The sequence below is a fragment of the Podarcis cretensis genome, assembly GCF_951804945.1.
Source record: "Podarcis cretensis genome assembly, chromosome: 13".
Taxonomy (NCBI): Eukaryota; Metazoa; Chordata; class Lepidosauria; order Squamata; family Lacertidae; genus Podarcis; species Podarcis cretensis.
In genome coordinates, this window is record NC_137182.1 from 14,829,878 (window position 1) to 14,849,366 (window position 19,489).

General features: G+C 48.2%; 1 protein-coding gene across 4 annotated transcripts in view; it reads right to left on the reverse strand.

Moving 5' to 3' along the window:
• Window positions 1-14,596, reverse strand: part of ARHGAP27 (Rho GTPase activating protein 27) — a 72,465-nt gene extending 57,869 nt beyond the window's left edge. Inside the window, exons 1-3 of one of the 4 annotated variants that reach the window (XM_079949420.1) lie at window positions 13,201-14,595; window positions 5,612-5,918; window positions 2,264-3,073 (exon numbers count right to left, since the gene is read on the reverse strand). In XM_079949420.1, the coding sequence (XP_079805546.1) occupies window positions 2,264-3,031 (768 nt within the window). In that variant the 5' untranslated portion in view covers window positions 3,032-3,073; window positions 5,612-5,918; window positions 13,201-14,595. Of the gene's footprint in view, window positions 1-2,263; window positions 3,074-5,072; window positions 5,230-5,611; window positions 5,919-13,188 lie in introns of those variants that run through there. The other 3 variants (XM_079949419.1, XM_079949421.1, XM_079949422.1) reach the window with 3 other exon arrangements.
• Between the last annotated feature and the right edge of the window lie 4,893 nt (window positions 14,597-19,489).

A 19,489-nucleotide genomic window follows, 5' to 3' on the forward strand; every position in this document is an offset into this window, starting at 1 on the left:
CCTGCCAACTGTCAAACACCTGACATAATAATAGCATCTGGTGACTGACAGGTAGGGTGTCTCGCCCACCTGTCAAAGATGGCCTGTAATGGGGGGGGGGAGATAGTGACCAAGCAGAATTCAGCCCCCTGCACATCAGCTGATGAGTTTGGTCCTGCTTTCGGCAGGGATCAGGTGGGTGATCAGATGATCCAGCTGCAACTCTACCTGCTCCACACCTGACATCACATATGATGCTTGGGGTGGGGCAAGTGAATGTGGTTTGGGGAAAACAGTCTCACAGGCCAAATGCAGCCTGCAGACTGCCCTGCTGTTCCCCACCCTCATCAATTCCTGCACACAGAAAAGTCACATATCAAGAGAGAAGGAAGAACCCTTCTCTCTAACATGCTACTTTGCAGTGTTCAAGCAGCTTGTTTCATTCATTCTCCAATCTACATATACTGTCAGAAAGGGCTAGGCTACAACATTTTTCTACATCGGGAACATTACGTCACTGGAGGATCCTGGGTAATGTGCATCGAAGGAAGAGTGCCGATGGCAAGGTTAACTAGAGTCAGGGTTTCGCCCCAGAGCCTCTTTTGCTACCATAAGGTAAAGGTAAAGGGACCCCTGACCATTAGGTCCAGTCATGGCCGACTCTGGGGTTGCGGCGCTCATCTCGCTTTATTAGCTGAGGGAGCCGGCGTACAGCTTCCAGGTCATGTGGCCAGCATGACTAAGCCACTTCTGGCGAACCAGAGCAGCGCACAGAAACACCCTTTACCTTCCCGCCGAAACGGTACCTATTTATCTTACTTGCACTTTGAGGTGCTTTCGAACTGCTAGGTTGGCAGGAGCAGGGACCGAGCAACGGGAGCTCACCCCGTCGCGGAGATTCGAACCACCAACCTTCTGATCGGCAAGTCCTAGGCTCTGTGGTTTAACCCACAGCGCCACCTGTGTCCTGGTTTTGCTACCATAGCGTGCAACAAAAGAGGTGCCTCTGAGCGTGTGCAGAGTGGCAATCCTTCAAGGAACCCAAGTCAGCTCCTTCCCACCTGAAGGCAGAATGTCAGAATGTGTGGCTTACGAGCAATGGAATGCTAGCGCCGCCTAAGGTATGAAGGAAAACAGCAACTGGCAAAAGATAGACATAATACAGTACAAGGACAGGAAGAAATATAATGGACAGTAATAGCCACACACAAGAAGAACAAAGAGAGAGTTTGCAGGCTTTGCCTTTAGGCCTGTAAATTATTTGATGTGTTAATGCGAATGGAAGTCATTAAAACTGCAGCTGCGGTATAAGGGTTTTTTATTCTGACTGGTGTGTAATTGGAATTTATAAGTTTTTGGAATGCAGAGTTAAAGTAAATAATCAAATCATCAATTCTAGCATGCGGGGGGGGGGCAACAAAATAATATAACTTGGCATCTGAACAACTGGCATTATTAATTGTATTATAATTTGGTAGTGACAACAAGGCTTTTATCGGGTTATTGTAATTGAAAACTACCATATTTTTCACTCCATAAGATGCACCTGACCATAAGACGCACCTAGTTTTTAGAGGGGGAAAGCAAGAAAAGAAATAATTCTGCGCAGAGCATGCAAGCGGCTCTCGCTTTTCTTGCTTTAAACCCTTCCGTCCCTCCTCCCGTTTCGCTGAGAAGCCAGCAGAGCAAGTGCGATAGCTGCGCAACGCCTCTTGTTCTGCTAGCTTCCCAGTAAAGTGGGATGAGGGACGAAAGGGAGCCATTACAAGGGAACGCTGAGCAGATCCTGGCAGCGGCTCTTGCTGGCTTTTCCGGGAGGTGTGGGAAGGGACAGAGGGCAGCCCGTCAGTCCCTTCTCCCACCTCCCGGAAAAGCCCCCAAGAGCTGTGAGCTCTTTAAAGAGCCACGCCTAGCGTTTGTGCTGCTCTTGGGGGCTTTTCCCTGAGGAGAGAGAAGGGACTGATGGGCTGCTCTTCTCCCTCCTCGGGGAAAAGCCACATGCTCCACTCGGCTCTTTAAAGGGAGCGCTGAGCAGAGCCTCCTGCCTGCATTCGCTCCATAAGACGCACACACATCTCCCCTTACTTTTTAGGAGGGGAAAAGGTGCGTCTTATGGAGCGAAAAATACGGTAATAAAAATGTGTGGCTTACCTAGAAAAGGCTGCCTCTCAGCTGGGAGAGTCAGAGATACAGGGCGTTAGCCCAACAACAACAAATGAGGACCTCCACATGATATTTTTAAAGCAAATATTTAAGGCGGATATTTTTTAAGCAAATCCCATACCTGTCTGGCACAGGGCTCTGGCGTACCCTGCTCCAACCTTTCCTCCGCTGCTTTGTGGAAGGTTTCGGAGTTGCTCTTTGGGAGCGGGCGAGCCGGACTCCACGAGGCTGCTTTGTACAAGTTCCCAACACCCGCCTGGCCGGGGGGCGTCGCGAATTTCGCCAGGTCATCCAGGGACACCGTAGACCTTATGTGTTCAGAGGAATGGCTGTAGCCCCCTGGGGAATAATCGGGACCTGCCGCGTAGTGAGGCTTCAAGGAACCATGAGATGCACTGAGGGCAGAAAGAGTGGCTCTGCTTGCTCCGGAAATGGGGGGCGGAGCGTTCCCACCAACGTCAAAGGGGATCGTTGTCCCGACCCCTGAGGAGATCGAGCACTGCGAGGAAGAAGAGGCAGCTTTCTCCGCATCTACCTCACACGCTGGAACGGCATTGACAAACCGATATTCGTACTCCGCCGGTGGTTCCTGGCTGACCCGGATAGAGGCCTCTAAATTGACATTTTCCAACAGGGTTGTGGAGGGCAGCTCCTCAGAGGATGGCATGGTGTGGGTCACAGAGCCCAGTTCCTTGACGTATTTTGCTGGGATGTAGAATGGACGGGCTTCTTTGTTCTTCCTCACGTGCCACCAGTGGTCATTGGTTCGCCTCAGAAGCATGTATCTCTCATTGGGCTGTATTGAAATGAGCTGCCCGTCCTTAGCGGTGTACTCAAAGGGGTATTCCACCAAGACATATTTCTCCTCCTTGCCACCCAGGGAATCCATTCTTGTGCCCTAAAGTGGCTTCCTCGGAGCAGCAACTTCTTTCTGAAAAGGAAGAAGGAAAAGTTGGTGGCATGGGTTGAGATACGTAGGCCTGGAAAGACTAATGTTTGATGCAACTTGTCTGAGAAAATTAATGAGCAAACGCCTAGATTTTATTTCATCGGAACTGAGTGAAGATGGCGTCTGCCACCAGAGAAGGACTTTTGGATCGATTCGGCATAAACACCAGCGTGTGAGGACATTCTGCAAACAACAGACTTACCAGCTGCAAAAAAAAGGAGAGTCATACAAATTTCACACAGAAGCACATTATTGTTTACTTCAACTCGCCTGTGGAAACAACTCATAGGCTACGAAATAAGGAAGGATAACAACAGGAAGATTTAAAGAAGGAACTATTGGAAACTCAAGGCAGTAGAAACATAAGATGATTAGAGCCCCACTGAACTTGAAGCACGGGAAGCCCCAACAAAAAATTATAATTTGGCAGAATATTTGGATTATATGAGATGTATTTGTATAATTTGGAATACTTAATGTGATTTGATTGGATTGTTAAAATGGAAAATTTAATAAAAATTATTTTTTTAGAAAAAGAGATAGGTAGGCCTGTGTGGACTTAGCAATGGGGGGGAAACGGCAAAAGAAAGAGTTCTGTAACAAGCAGAATCTTACAACTCACGTAAGAGGCAAATGTAAGATAATTCCACTTAGTTTCTGTCAGGACAGGCCCTACCGTTAGGCAGAGTGAACCCAGGCACTAGGTTTTGGTTGCTGTAAAGGCCGCCAAATTGTTAGTTTTTAAAGATATGAGTATTGTATTTTTACTGCCTGGGGTGGGGAGAGGTGCTTGTGGGTTTTTCTGTCTCAGGTGGCAAAACATGAGGGGAGGGCAAAAGGTACAGAACCAGCCTTTGTTTTGCCCAATTGTTTTGCCTTTGTTTTGCCCTTTGTTTATTCACAGTTTATTCACTGGTGTCAGGGACTCAGCGGGAGCGCAGGGAGGAGAGGAGATGGAAAGCGAGGGGGAGCAATCCGAGGGCAGCGTAGGAGAATATGACAGCAGCCCGATAGATTCCATGAGCCTCTCCAGCGAATCGGAAGATTCACAGAAGGGGGCGCCGATGGGCAGGGCAAGGGGCGACACAAGGGGGACACCCCAGAAGCAAGGGGCCAGCGGGGACTCCCAGAGCAGCAGTTGCAAATCAGGACCAGCTTCCCCACCAGAGCGTAGTGGGGGGGAGGAGTCCCAGGTGTCAGAGCCCACACATGCACCACCAGCGAGAGAAGATGAGTCAGGGTGGACCACGCCTCCATCGGAGAGCGAGTTAACGGTTAAGAGGAAAGTTGCAGGCTGGGCGCGCGCGCCAAGTTCAAAGGTACAGGCGAGCGGCACAGAAGGTAGCCCGGATAGGGAACCAGGTCCTAAAGCCCGCCGGAAGGAGGGGCAAGAATCGTCAGGGTCAGCGTCAGAGGAGTCCAGGAAGGATGAGACCCTAGCGGGCAGGAGGGCCCAGAGGAGAAAGGAATTTAGGAAGAGGTGGAGCAAAGCGAGAGTCTTAAACTGGTGTGGAGGGGGAGGAGACTCAGACAGGACTTCGCCGGTCTAAGGTCGGGACGTAGAGCTGCACGCTGCGGCTTTGAAATGGAGACTGAATCTCAATAAAGACTTTTGTACATAACTACAGCCTAGCGTTGGTCCTCTGTGAGCTGGGACCTGGAGGCAGCTCTGACAACTGGGCTGAAGGGTTCAGCCAGCCTGCTTATATAGAGCTCAACTACAAAGCAACAGTAACAACTTTCTGTAACTATCTAATCACTGAACGTACTTTCAATTCCTTATTTGCATATGTGGACCTGAGTGAAAACTATCTACAGTATCCCCCTGCTGGCCCAGGAAGAGAACTTCAGTATATAACAGTTCTAGCTGTACCCAAATATTGTTTTGAACTGCCACGTCTCTACCCACAGTGTCACCCCCGATCACTCTCTCAAACCAGTTTCCCCTATCAATTTCAATCCACCCCTGCTTTATTCAAACCTCGGCTGTTTAAAACTGCCACTTTTTCTCCTTTCAGCGTCTCTCTCTTCTTGCCATACTCAAATTTCTCCCCTATTCCATTCCCCCAGTTGCTTCATGTGAGATAAAGGATGTGGAGTCCTCAGATATTCCAGAGTGCTTTACTCAAACCTTTACCATTGTTTAAAACTGTCGTTTTCCTGTTTCTTCCATCCCTGCTTTACACATACTTCTGCCATTGTTGCAAACCACCTCTTTGTGACACTAAGAATCCTCTAGTGGGATGACGACAGCATTACATTTTTATGTATATAGGAAGAAATATAAAGAGAAACACTGTTCTATTAGAACTGCTTGCAAGAAAATGCATACTGGGGCAACATTGCATATAAAAATACGTCTACCAAGTTAAATGCATGCAAAAATGTGCATACATTTTCATCCAGACTTAACCCCCTCCTTCCCACCCCACCCCCATCGCTGGCTAGCTAATATGGAAGGCAAAGTTTAGGATTGGGAAATATAGAGAAACTAGAATTGACATGTCATCTATCCCCTACCTGAGAGCAGCTTTAGGAAAACCTCTTTCTTACTGGAGCCTCCAAAATGAGCAGCTGGATCATGAATCTGGCTGGTTTTGATAGAAGAAACCCTGCTGTCTTGCTTTTCCTCCCATACTGATAGATGCTGACTTCTCTGCGTCTGAGGTGGTGGACTTCCTCCAAACAGGGGAAAGGCTTCCTCTTCGGCAGTTTCTCTGCTTTTTGAGTCCTGATTTGGGGGGGGGGGAATCCCCAGACTAGATTACACACTTGCAAATGGCGTTCCCGGATGAGGGCTTCAGGCCGAGGGCTTCCCAATACTACTCTGAAAAAGTTAAAAAAACAATTCATTTCAACAGTGTGCACTGAGAAATGCAATCAGATAGGTCCCAATATTAAAACTTCTCCGGTGGTCTTCCAGGATAACAATATGGCACTGGTTAATAAGTACTGATGCTTTTGAATTATGGTGCTGGAGGAGACTCTTGAGAGTCCCATGGACTGCAAGAAGACCAAACCTATCCATTCTGAAGGAAATCAGCCCTGAGTGCTCACTGGAAGGACAGATCCTGAAGCTGAGGCTCCAATACTTTGGCCACCTCATGAGAAGAGAAGACTCCCTGGAAAAGACCCTGATGTTGGGAAAGATGGAGGGCACAAGGAGAAGGGGACGACAGAGGACGAGATGGTTGGACAGTGTTCTCGAAGCTACCAACATGAGTTTGACCAAACTGCGGGAGGCAGCAGAAGACAGGAGTGCCTGGTATGCTCTGGTCCATGGGGTCACGAAGAGTCGGACATGACTAAACAACTAAACAACAACAATAAGTAGCCTGGGCAAGTAGCAAGGGCTACTTTTGAAAACAGGTCTGAAGGCTTCTCCCTCTCCTTCTGAAAGCTAGCCATTTCTGCTCCCTCCATCTTCCCTCTAGGTTAGCAACAGAGAGGGCCAGTTTGCCCCAAAGGCCCTCAGCTGATATAGATGAAGTTGGCAATGTCAAACACTTGCGAACACTAAGCTAGGAGTAAGTCACCCCACTGAGTGCTGTGACCTATTCCTGAGTGAGCATGCACCGAATTGTTGTGCAAACCTCCCATTTGGGGAATTTAATAAAGCAGTCAATATGCCAGCCTAGTTTCTGTTGTGCAGTGTGTGCTGTTCCTATCCCCTGGTCCACAGTGCGAGCTGCAGCCAACAGTATTCTTTGCCCAGGCTTATGGCTATTAAATAATCTATGGCCTGCGAAAGTGTGGGGAGAAGACTGTTATTATGCTGATTTTTTTTACTATTGGGCTGTCCGTCAGTATGCTTTCGACTATGTTTTTATTATGTTTCTATCACTAATGTTTTGCTATGTGTTTCTGATGTTGTATACCGCCCTGGCATCTTTTGATAAAAGGTGATATATAAATTGTATTATTAATAATAATATTAATGATCATAAAAGGTAAAGGGACCCCTGACCATTCGGTCCAGTCATGGCCGACTCTGGGGTTGCGGCGCTCATCTGGCTTTATTGGCCGAGGGAGCTTCCGGGTCATGTGACCAGCATGACTAAGCCGCTTCTGGCGAACCAGAGCAGCGCACGGAAACGCCGTTTACCTTCCTGCCGGAGCAGTACCTATTTATCTACTTGTACTTTGAGATGCTTTCAAACTGCTAGGTGGGCAGGAGCAGGGACCGAGCAACAGGAGCTCACCCCGTCGGGGGATTCAAACCGCCGACCTTCTGATCGGCAAGCCCTAGGCTCTGTGGTTTAACCCACAGTGCCACCCACGTCCCATTAATGATAATACGCCTGTGCTACCCTTACAAAAGATTCCTTACTGATGGTTAAGCAAGATGTATTCAAAACAAGAAGATGGTGTGGAAACCGGAAGGGTTTTAGTTTGCATATTAAATGGCAATTTTTAATAGCACGTTGCATTCTAGAGCTAACATTGCAGTGTGCTAACCAGTGCGCACTGCTCTGATGCTAGCTCAAATGCCACACCGCACTGTCATAACAAAGGCAGCACAGTGCGTGGGTGTGCCTGTCTCGGGGTTCTTCCGTTTGTCAGTCTGTGCTCAACCAGCTCTCTCTGTTTTCCTGCCTCTGTTCTTTTCAGACGCTACAGCTGCGGCTGGTGCAGCGGTTTCCTGCGTGAATTGTAGTCTGTGACAAAACGATCTGCACAGAGCCAGGTTGCACGGAAGGGACCAGATCTTACTTGGGCGTTGTACTCCCCGTTACGTAACGGTTACCTCTTCCCAGTATGAAGCTGCGTTATGATACAGGGGGAAGACGAGAGCCACTGAAATTCTCTCTCACACATAGCAAAGGCACGTGTGACATGGGCCATATGATTGTGGGGCGCAGCCCCGCCGAAAACATGCACACTGACAGCATCACTTGCTGGCCATATATTTGCCGGCCGTAGGAGGGTACCAGAAGACTCTGCAGTGTTCAAACATCTCTGGTTAACCATCCTTCACACAGCAGAGCTGTTCATGTATACTGTGGTACCTCTGGTTGTGAACGGGATCCGTTCCAGAGGCCCGTTCGCAACATGAAAAGAGCACGAGCCGCAACGGCGTGTCTGCGCACACACGGGTTGCAATTTGCCGCTTCTGCACATATGCATGATGTCATTTTGCGCTTCTGCACATGCGCGACCAGTGAAACCCGGAAGTAACCCTTCCTGGTACTTCCGGGTCGCCACGGGACGTAACCTGAAAGACCATAACATGAAGCAAACGTAACATGAGGTATGACTGTATACAGTGGTAAGGTAAAAGGTAAAGGTACCCCTGCCCGTACAGGTCAGTCGTGTCCGACTCTAGGGTTGTGCGCCCATCTCACTTAAGAGGCCGGGGGCCAGCGCTGTCCGGAGAAACTTCCGGGTCACGTGGCCAGCGTGACGAAGCTGCTCTGGCGAGCCGGCACCAGCACAGCACACGGAAACACCGTTTACCTTCCCGCTATAAAGTGGTACCTATTTATCTACTTCAACTTAGGGGTGCTTTCGAACTGCTAGGTGGGCAGGAGCTGGGACCGAAAGACAGGAGCTCACCCCGCCGCAGGGATTCGAACCGCCGACCATGCGATCAGCAAGCCCTAGGCGCTGAGGTTTTACCCACAGCGCCACCTGTGTCCCCCCGTATAAAGTGGTACCTCGGGTTAAGTACTTAATTCGTTCCGGAGGTCCGTTCTTAACCTGAAACTCTTCTTAACCTGAAGCACCACTTTAGCTAATGGGGCCTCCTGCTGCTGCTGTGCCGCCTGAGCACGATTTCTGTTCTCATCCTAAAGCAAAATTCTTAACCCGAGGTACTATTTCTGGGTTAGCGGAGTCTGTAACCTGAAGCATATGTAACCTGAAGCGTCTGTAACCCGAGGTACCACTGTATGTTTATACATGTAGCATACCCTTCAACTGTCTCGTTTTATGTGGGACATCCCAGAAGCAAATCCTGGTTTCTGTTTGGACCCTGGAATTTTTTTGGTACAACACTCCTTTTTCAGACTGATCCTCTGGCATGAGTCAACTGGGTTGCACCAGAGCACTAGAACAAAAACCGCTCATTTTTCGGACACGACACACATGGATACTGGACGTGACACCGTCATGCGTGACATCTGGGCATTGCGCGGCATCTGGGGGGGGGAGCTCAGCCCCCTAAAATACATGGGGGGCACTTAAGTCCCCTGAGCCCTCAGGAATTGGTGCCCATGCTGGATGCTATGAAATAGACCCCTTCATGTGGCTGCCAAACTGGTTTATGGCCTGCAAGCACACTGGCAACCGGAGCTACTCCTGGCTCAATCTTTCATCTGTGTTCGATGCAACTGACCATGTATCCTTCTAGTCCGTCTGCAGGAGATGGGTTCCAGTGGAAATGTTCCGCTCTTACCTCCAGAAACGGTTTAAGAAGGTAGCACAGGGTGTACGTTTCCGAGCACAATTCCAAGTGTTGGTGCTGAGCTTTAAAGCCCTAATCAGCCTCGGTTCAGTACACCTGAAGGAGCGTCTCCACCCCCATCGCTCAGCCCAGAGATGGAGGTCCAGCTCCGAGGGCCTTCAGGCAGCTCCCTCCCTGCGAGGAGCAAGGTTACAGGGATCCAGGCAGAGGGCCTTCTCGGTGGTGGCACCCTCCCTGTGGAACGCCCTCCCATCAGATGTCAAGGAAATAAACAACTATCTGACTTTTAGAAGACATCTGAAGGCAACCCTGTTTAGGGAAGTTTTTCATGTTTGAAGTTTAATTGTGTTTTTAATGTTCTGTTGAAAGCCACCCAGAGTGGCTGGGGAAACCCAGCCAGATGGGCAGGGTAGAAATAATAAATTACTATTATTACTCATATTCCTGCCTCTTGAACCACAGGGGGCTGCAGGGCATTACATTGTCTCCAGTGATATTTAATTATTTTTTTCTGGGAATATGCTGACGATGGCCCAACTCTATTTCTCTGTAATGTCTGAATCAGTAATGGCCAAGGAGGTCCTGGGCGAGGTTCCGGTTGCACTAGTGAGCTGGATGAATGCTAATAAACTGAATCTGAATCCTGGCAAAATGGAGGCTCTGTAGGCGAGTTGTTCCCAGATCTGGGAAGCTGGTAAACTTCCTGCCCTGAATAGGATCATGTTCTCCCTGAAGGAGCAGGTTTGTAATCTGCAGGTGTTCCCAGACCCTTTGAAAGTAGTTTAACTTTTGCCCATCATTGCACAGAAGAGAGTTAGAGATGGAGGAAGTGGCCTTCTCTGACAAACTATCTCACTTTCAGCAAGCAGAGAAGTGAAATTGACTAAACTGCAGATGGGGAATAGGTCGCTTTCAAAAACTGATTTTTTTTTTTTAAGGACCAGATACAAAAAAAAGTGGGTGCATTGCTGCCGGGAACATAAATTAGCAATATCAAAAGCAACACGATGGCCAGAAACAATTACAATGTGAAAAACTTTATGGACTAATTCAAAACATCAAAACTAACAAACTGAAGTCTCTGAAAATCCTTAAATGAGTCATGGTGCTAGACTTTACGCAGCGGAGAGCAAGCTTTGTATAATAAGCAAATGACTGATTCTGATGTCGAACATAATCGCATGAGCACTGTTCCAGAGTATTTTTCATTCTCATGTACTGTGGTACCTCGGGTTAAGTACTTAATTCGTTCCAGAGGTCCGTTCTTAACCTGAAACTGTTCTTAACCTGAAGCACCACTTAAGCTAATGGGGCCTCCTGCTGCTGCCGCGCCGCCGAAGCACGATTTCTGTTCTCATCCTGAAGCAAAGTTCTTAACCTGAAGCACTATTTCTGGGTTAGCGGAGTCTGTAACCTGAAGCGTATGTAACCGGAAGCCTATGTAACCTGAGGTACCACTGTATATTATATCTATTCGAAAAAAGATTGGCTAATGAAGAAATTACATATCTTTCTACTCACAAGTGTTGAACTAATTGGCTGATGAAGAATTCAACGAAACAGTAGTTGTTATCCAGAAACACTGTTCAGCAGAGTTCAGAGCTGGACATCGGAATCGGACATTTGCTGATTATACAAAGCTTCACAGCTTGCTCTCAGCTGGGTAAAGTCTGGCATTGTAATTGTTTCTGGCCATTGTGTTGCTTTCGATATTGCTGGGAACATAAATTAATCTTTCTTTTCAATTTGGCTATAGCATTCGTTCTCTAGTTGAGACCAATCCAACCACCTTGCGACCTGGAAGAGTTGGAAGGGACACCAGCGGTCATCTAGGCCAACCCCTTGCAATGCAGGAAACTTTTGCCCAATGTGGGGCTCGAACCCACAATGCTGAGATTAAGAGTCTCAAGCTCTACCAGCTGAGCTATCCCTGCTGTCACCTTTCAGCTCAGTAAGGAAGAGAAAGGTCTTGTCACATGTTCAGAGGCACTCGCCTATATGATTTCTTTACAGGTTTCCTGGACTGAGTTTTTGGCTTTGAAAACACATTCTGAGGCTGCTGGAAACTCAGGCAAGGGATTCAAAAGCTGAAAAAACTCAGTGCATGGCGACCTTGTCTAGCTACCCCTGTACAAAAGGCAGGTCTGTACAAAAAAAAAACATCAGTGGAACATTTCATGCAAGCCAAACCACAATGTGCCACAAGCGCACTGTAGCTACAGGTGTCTGAAAAGCAACTGTATGCACATCTCGAGCAAGTGAGCCAAGCTACATGGACAGATGACCACCCAACCTTTGCTAAAAAAAACCTCCAAGTAAGGAGAGTATATATGTCTATATGTCACCTATAAGTTGGTCTATATGTCACCTTTCTACACTGAGCTGCGCCCAGAGCAGTTTACAACAAACATCCACTAGTCATCAAAGACAAAACATCAGGAGGGTGTTGGTTGTGCTCACCCTATTATGGTGAAATACATGCAATTCATTGCCACTCAATGTTGTTGTGGCCACTAGCATAGATGTATTTTTAAGAACGAATAGACAAACTGAACAAGGAGAGAGAGAGAGAAATCAGTATCTAGTAGACATGGTGGCTGGGGAAGAAACTTCCATGTTTCAGAGGAATGAGGCTCTTGTTTACAGATTCAGGGAATAAACCCCAGACAAAGAGCTTTGTTTTTCTGCCCTGCTTGCATCTTCGGTGCTGCTGTTGCAGTGCTTAGAGGTGGCTGAACGGATCAGCTTTAGTATGTGCTCAATCCTATGCCCATTACGTTTTTGGTATGCATTTCCCCATTTAAAATATCACCGAAACCATATCGCAAAAATCAGGAATGTGTGCGATAGCTGTGCTCCGATCTGCATAGAAGTCTGTGCACTTCAAAATGCAGACCAAACACATTTCTACTCTGTTCCTAGCAGGTACTGAGTTAGACAGACCTTGATCTGATTAAAAAAAGGTTCCTTAATTTCCCTCAGTGCTTCTGAAGAGCAGATAGCAGGACATTGTTTAGCATTCTGGAAAATTCAAAAAAGCTTGCATGCTCTTTTGAGATGTTTCTTTATAAAAGTATCTCCCCAATAGGGATGTTGGGATTTTTCTGATGGGCCGATATGGCAAAATTATTTTCTGTTTCCTGTCGTGTTTGCACTGTACGTCAGGGCACCATCGCTCCAGTTGCACAGACGAGGAAAACCGAAGTTTCTCCCAGGGCCATTAAACAATCCCAGCATGGCTATATGGGATCTGGACCACAGTTTGACCTCTCTGCCCCCGCTGGACAGCTGCCAGCCCTCCTGCCTCTCAAAGATCAATGGGCCAGAATTTGTGGACCAAAAGAGATGCAGGATTGTGCCCAGCTTCTCCATCCTCTCTCTAGCTCGCCGATTGAATGGGTTGGAAAATATTTGGAGGGGACTTTTATGTCAGGAGCAGCTGTTCCCTTCTGTGCAAGGAGTGCTGGCGAGAATCCATTTCTCTAACAAGCAACTCTTGCCCAGACAAACACACAAGCCCTGCCGAAGCTGATCATTCAAGAAATTCAGCTCACACTCTGAATTTTCAACAGCTGGAACAACATTGGGGAAACGGAGCTCATTTTGACATGTTTTCCATGCTGTCCCATTGCGGATTCAGCCAGCCTTCCGGGACTTGACCCCTTGACCCCACCCTGTTCCCCTGTTTTACCTGCTGGCTCACATTTTCTTAGTTTCCTTTCCTGTCCCGGCCTCTTCTTCGCCTGCCTTTCGATCCTACGCTTCGAAGGATGTCCCAGATCTTCCTCGTCGATTGTATCAGGAGCAGCACGGACCTGCCCAGGCCTGTGCGCCTGGTCTGAACCTGCCTCTGGTCCTCCCCTACCTAAACTATGTCGAGAACGGAGGAAAGGAGGGGGAGCAGAGACTGTCACAAAACAGATCTTTCCGTTGGCTTCCTCAGGAGAAGGAGACTTGCGAGTGAAGGAAAGAAACAGCAGCCGGTCAAGACTTTGGTCCAGCGGCTCTGCCCAAACATCTTCATCATCGCCAGCAGCCCAAGTCTGGCATTCAGCCGTCACCTAAAGGATCGAAATCAGCTTCTCCTTGCGGGCAGCAGCCAAGACGTCCGACGGCGAGAGGAGCGTTCTGCAAGTGCCGCTTCGATGCAACACGAAAAACCAAAACGAAGAGGCACCTCTGGGGAAAACAGCCGGCCACACCCCTTCCAGTTTCTTTCATCCAGGTCAATTCCAGCTGAGGACAGGTGCTCGCTTCTCCACCCGTCAAAAAGAGCTCCTTGCAGTCACCCAAGACCTAGTTCCATGACCTCGTCTCCTCCGACTCCTCCCCAGCAATGCCCGTTTTCGGCCAAGCCCTGCCGAACTTGTGCAGAGTCTTGCAAGAGTAAGGCAGGCAGAACGACAGGGCTGTTCCCACCAGCCTGCGCTGGATGGAGGAAGGAAGCTTCCTCAGTCAGAGGAAGTCTCCCCAAGGCCGGGGAGGTTGGGGGGAGGGCGCTGCTCAGTGGGGAATGACTCACACACCACTGCCGAGTGCATCTCTCTCTCTCGGTGCGTGTCCAAGATTTCCACCAGCCTCCTGTGCCACCCTGATTGAGTCACGGGCCTGTCGGAGGGCATGGATAGCATTCCGGCTGGGTTGGGCTCCTCCAGTCCCAAAAGGATGTGCGCGTGCACGTTTATTTCTCTCGCGAGCAGCGGAGGAAGGCGACGAGGAGCCACACGTGTCTGTCGCCAGAAGGAGCAACCTACCTGTGCCTTTCAAAACCGATGGCATGATGTGCTGGGCTGACCTTTGCCATGCCAAGGGGCAGAAGAAAGCCTCTCCCTTTGGGCAAGCAGACCGCAAAAAAGGGAGCTGTTTTCTGTTTTCCGAGCTGCGGAAGGTCTGCCACAAGCTCAGTAGGTGGTTTTTGGCAAGCTGCTCTTATCGTCTCAGCACCCACTCACCCAGGAGCCTAGACACGCAGAGAGGGATAATTATTACTGCACCGGTTCCCAACGTTTGGTTTCCGCCAGACTCAAAAGTGAGTCAAAGAAGCAAAAGGCGGGAGCCATTTTTGCAGGGGAGGAGGAAGCCATTTATAAATTTGTCATGCAGGGAAGCGTGAGGGGCAGGGGTGCCATCTAAGGAACCTGAGGGGCCAAGTGCGCCCCCCATTTTTTTCAATAAGCCCCATTTTTCTGCGCCCTGTGGCAGAAAAACCTTTCCGTGGCTGTGATGGGGCCTACCAGCAGGTAGCAGAAGGTTGCCTCATCCTGCGTGGTGTCGGGAGATGTGTGTGACATCACTTGCCGCGTGTGTGACATCACATGTGCGCGCCGGACCCCTTTAATCTTGGGGGAGACCAGGAGCCTGTGGTGAAGGCCTTAGGTGAAAAAGGGTCAAGTGGGGGAATGTTTTCAATACAAGGGCCATGTTCCGCTCTGGTCAACCCTAGGCCAGAGGTGGGCGGGGCCACAGGCAAAAGTTAAAGGGGGCGGAGCAATGAATATTAAAAAAAAAAATCTTTGCACATTAGGCCAGATTCTAAACATGAACATGCTTCTCTGGCCTCCATTAGGAATGCAAGAGGCTCCATTCGAGATCAAGGACACATTGCAGCCAGACAAAAACATTGGGCTGCAAGCAGGGGCAGTGAGGGTTGTGGCAGGGAGAAAAGGGGTGTGGCCTGGATAGAGGGTGTGGCTTGGGGAGAGTTCAAAGGGCTGAGTGGCCTGAAGAGTCCAATTCAACACCAGGCCTTTAGTGCCACACCCCTGAGTTGGGCCCTCTTTCCCAAACTTCCAAAATACCTCCCCTGCCCCAGAGAAATTCCACAGGCCTTTTTACTAAAGCGGATATACTCAATGCTATTTTCATAGAAAAAGAGATGCTGGAACTCACTGTGAACGCCTCCTTTGTTTTCTTATAATGGCAATGGAGCCCACCTGAGAGGTGCTCAGTTCCAGCGAGTTCCGGCTGGGGAAAAAGCCCTGGATATACTAATATTGTCCTACATTAAAGGTAAAGGGAAAGGGACACCTGACCATTAGGTCCAGTCGTGGCCGATTCGGGGGTTGCAGCGCTCATCTCGCTTTATTGGCCGAGGGAGCCGGCGTACAGCTTCCGGGTCATGTGGCCAGCATGACTAAGCTGCTTCTGGCGAATCAGAGCAGTGCAGGGAAATGCCGTTTACCTTCCCGCCGGAGCGGTACCTATTTATCTACTTGCACTTTGACGTGCTTTCGAACTGCTAGGTGGGCAGGAGCAGGGACCGAGCGACAGGAGCTCACCCCGTCGGGGGAATTCGAACCACCAACCTTCTGATTGGCAAGCCCTAGGCTCTGTGGTTTAACCCACAGCGCCACCCGCGTACGAGACTGTTATTACTGAGATCCCTCCTTTGAAAAATTTGGCACATTTAAAGATGTCCTTTAGAGATGCATCGTTATTATCTGAGTGACAGGAGGCTGCTGTTTTAATTTAATTTTAATATTTTGGCTCAGGTGCAGAAATGTTTCCAGGCAGACAGGCAGATATTACTTTAGGCAAGGGTGCCACACAGTTAAGTGAAGGCCTCTGGGGAGGTTCACATACATCATAACCCAAGTCTCCTATAGCATTTGGAAAATGGTCACAATATTGTTGTTTCAGCAGGTCTAAAGCTGGGCTTTTGTTGTTGTTTAATTTGATTGGGCGCTAAGGGATTGACTGAATTGTCTTTATCACGGCCTCATTTTCTCTCGTTCCAATGAATATTTCATGCAGCCTTGCCCTGCTTCTCTCTAGTTTGGTGTTCTTTCCACCCCGCCCTTCCTTGTTAAAAATAAAACAAAATTGCAGCAGCACGAAAGAATACAAATAGTCAGCAGCAGCAACCCAAAGCAGCAATTAAAACACCTCCACCACATAATAAGAATCATTATGTCGGTTATTACACCTCCACTGTAGAAACAATATGCATCTGAATACGAGGTGCTGGGAACTGCAGGTGGGAAAAGTGCTGCTGCGCATCTCTCTCTGTTGGGGAGAAAATAAACAGGTCTGTGCGGGGGCCACGACTGAGAAGGCCCTCCTGCCAGTTGCCATCCGCCTCACTTTGGTGGTTCTCGGCAGGCTTCCAAAGAAATAACACCTGGGGGGCAGCCATATGTTAAGGTAAAGGTAAAGGTACCCCTGCCCGTACGGGCCAGTCTTGACAGACTCTGGGGTTGTGCGCCCATCTCACTCAAGAGGCCGGGGGCCAGCGCTGTCCGGAGACACTTCCGGGTCACGTGGCCAGCGTGACAAAGCTGCATCTGGCGAGCCAGAGCCGCACACGGAAACGCCGTTTACCTTCCCGCTGGTAAGCGGTCCCTATTTATCTACTTGCACCCAAGGGTGCTTTCGAACTGCTAGGTTGGCAGGCGCTGGGACCGAACGACGGGAACGCACCCCGCCGCAGGGATTCGAACCGCCGACCTTTCAATCGGTAAGCCCTAGGCGCTGAGGCTTTTACCCACAGCGCCACCTGCGTCCCCTATGTTAGGAGGCCATATGTTAGGAGCAGCCAATTCTTCAGCTACCCAGGTCCCAAGCTATGTGGTGGAACTGGGAGCCAGTGCAATTGTTTCGGCACTGGGGAGCTGCCCCGCACCAGTTGGCATCCAAGCAGATAATAAATAATAATAATAATAATAATAATAATAATAATAATAATAATAATAATAATATTTATACCCCATCCATTTGGCTGGGTTTCCCCAGCCACCCTGGGCGGCTCCCAGCAGAATATTAAAAACACGATAAAATATCAAACGTTTAAAACTTCCCTAAACAGGGCTGCCTTCAGATGTCTTCTAAATGTCAGATACAGTGGCACCATGGTTTAAGAACAGCTTAGTTTATGAACAACTCGGATTAAGAACGCTGCAAACCCGGAAGTAGGTGTTTTGGATTGTGAACTTTGCCTTGGAATAAGAACATGTTTTGCTTCCTGTTGTGTATGTTCCATTTGTAAATTGAGTCCCCCACTGCTATGGGAAAGCACACCTTGGTTTAAGAACGCTTTGGGTTAGATAGAGTGCGAGATTGGCTACATTACTACCAAATTAGAGAGGCTTTTAACATGGACAAGAAACTAGGTTTCCAGGTGGAAAAATCGAAACTAGAAACGGAATTGTTAGAACCTAAAACTAAGACATTGTCAAGAATGTATAACTTGCTGTTAAAATGGAATACTCAGGATGAAATGGTTAAATCAGCTATGATTAAGTGGGCACAAGACATTGGTTATAATATTATGTTTGCTGACTGGGAACGGTTATGGACCACTGGTATGAAATTTACGGCATGTAATGCCTTGAAAGAAAATATTATGAAAATGATTTATAGGTGGTACATGACACCAGTCAAGCTTGCAAAGATATACCATTTGCCCGATAATAAATGTTGGAAATGTAAGGAAACTGAGGGAACATTCTTTCACCTCTGGTGGACGTGCCCAAGGGTAAAGGCATTCTGGGAAATGATCTATAATGAGTTGAAAAAGGTATTTAGGTATACCTTCTTGGCATTGTCGATCAGAGGGTGTTAAAGAAGGATAGAACCTTTTTTTATGTACGCAACAATAGCAGCAAGAATACTCATCGCAAAGTATTGGAAGACACAAGATTTGCCCACTCTGGAAGAATGGCAGATGCAATTGATGGACTATATGGACCTAGCAGAAATGACTGGCAGAATCCGAGATACGGGAGAAGAACAAATAGAAGAAGAATGGAAGAAATTCAAAGATTATCTGCAAAAACATTGTAAACTATATGAATGTTAATATGATGCAGGATATTGAGACAATGTGGCATTAGTGACAAAGCTGAAGGAATGTGCAAAGATGTTTCATTAGTAACAAATAAGAGAATCACAGTTTAGTTAACCTAAGGATGGAAGATAAAAAGATGAGTGGATAGCAGCAGGAATGGTTAACTTTAAAAGAAATTAAGACATATTAAATTGGTTAAAATAGGGGGAAAATCTGCTGAAACTAAATTGGAAATTTGAAAACAGAAAAGGGAGATGTGAGGAAGTCCGGAAAGAAAGCTACATGAAACCAAGAATTGAACCTTTTAATTTTGTTTGATTTTTGTTTTGTATTGTTTGTTGTTGTGATGTTTTGCTTTTTGTGTTACTATAAAATTTGTTGAAACTTTAATAAAAATTTATTAAAAAAAAATAAAATAAGAACGCTTTGGTTTAAGAACGGACTTCCGGAACAGATTAAGTTTGTAAACCAAGGTACTGCTGTAGTTGTTTATTTCCTTGACACCAGATGAGAGGGCATTCCACAGGGCGGGCGCCACCACTGAGAAGGCCCTCTGCCTGGTTCCCTGCAACCTCACTTCTTGCAGCGAGGGAACCGCCAGAAGGCCCTCAGTGCTGGCCCTCAGTGTCCAGGCTGAGCGATGGTGGAGATGCTCCTTCAGATATACTGGGCCGAGGCCGTTTAGGGCTTTAAAGGTCAGCACCAACACTTTGAATTGTGCTTGGAAATGTACTGGGAGCCTATGCAGGTCTTTCAGGACTGGTGTTATATGGTCTCAGCGGCTGCTCCCAGTCACCAGTCTAGCTGCCGCATTCTGGATTAGTTGTAGTTGTAGCAATGGCTGAAGCCATACAACCTGGCCTTGCAGTAGCTGGGTGGCTGGCTGGAGGCCTGGGCTCGTGGGCGGCCGCAGCTGGCTCTGGGCCTAGTACATCAGGTTACGCCGCACCTCCCTCTTGGTGGCCCTGATTCCCAGATTGCAAACCTCCTCCTTTTGGTGGAGTGCAACCGCATCCGGAACAAGTTGAAACAGCCTCCCAAAGCACATAAACACCCACCAATCTTAATCCGAGCTGAGCTTCAGTTTATTGACTTTAAGCGACACATGACGGGTGCCAGGCACCCAACCTAGCATGCACCTGAAATCGGATGTAAGGGAGTAGTAGAGTTGAGCATCATTAACCCATTGATGACCTCTCCTGCAACT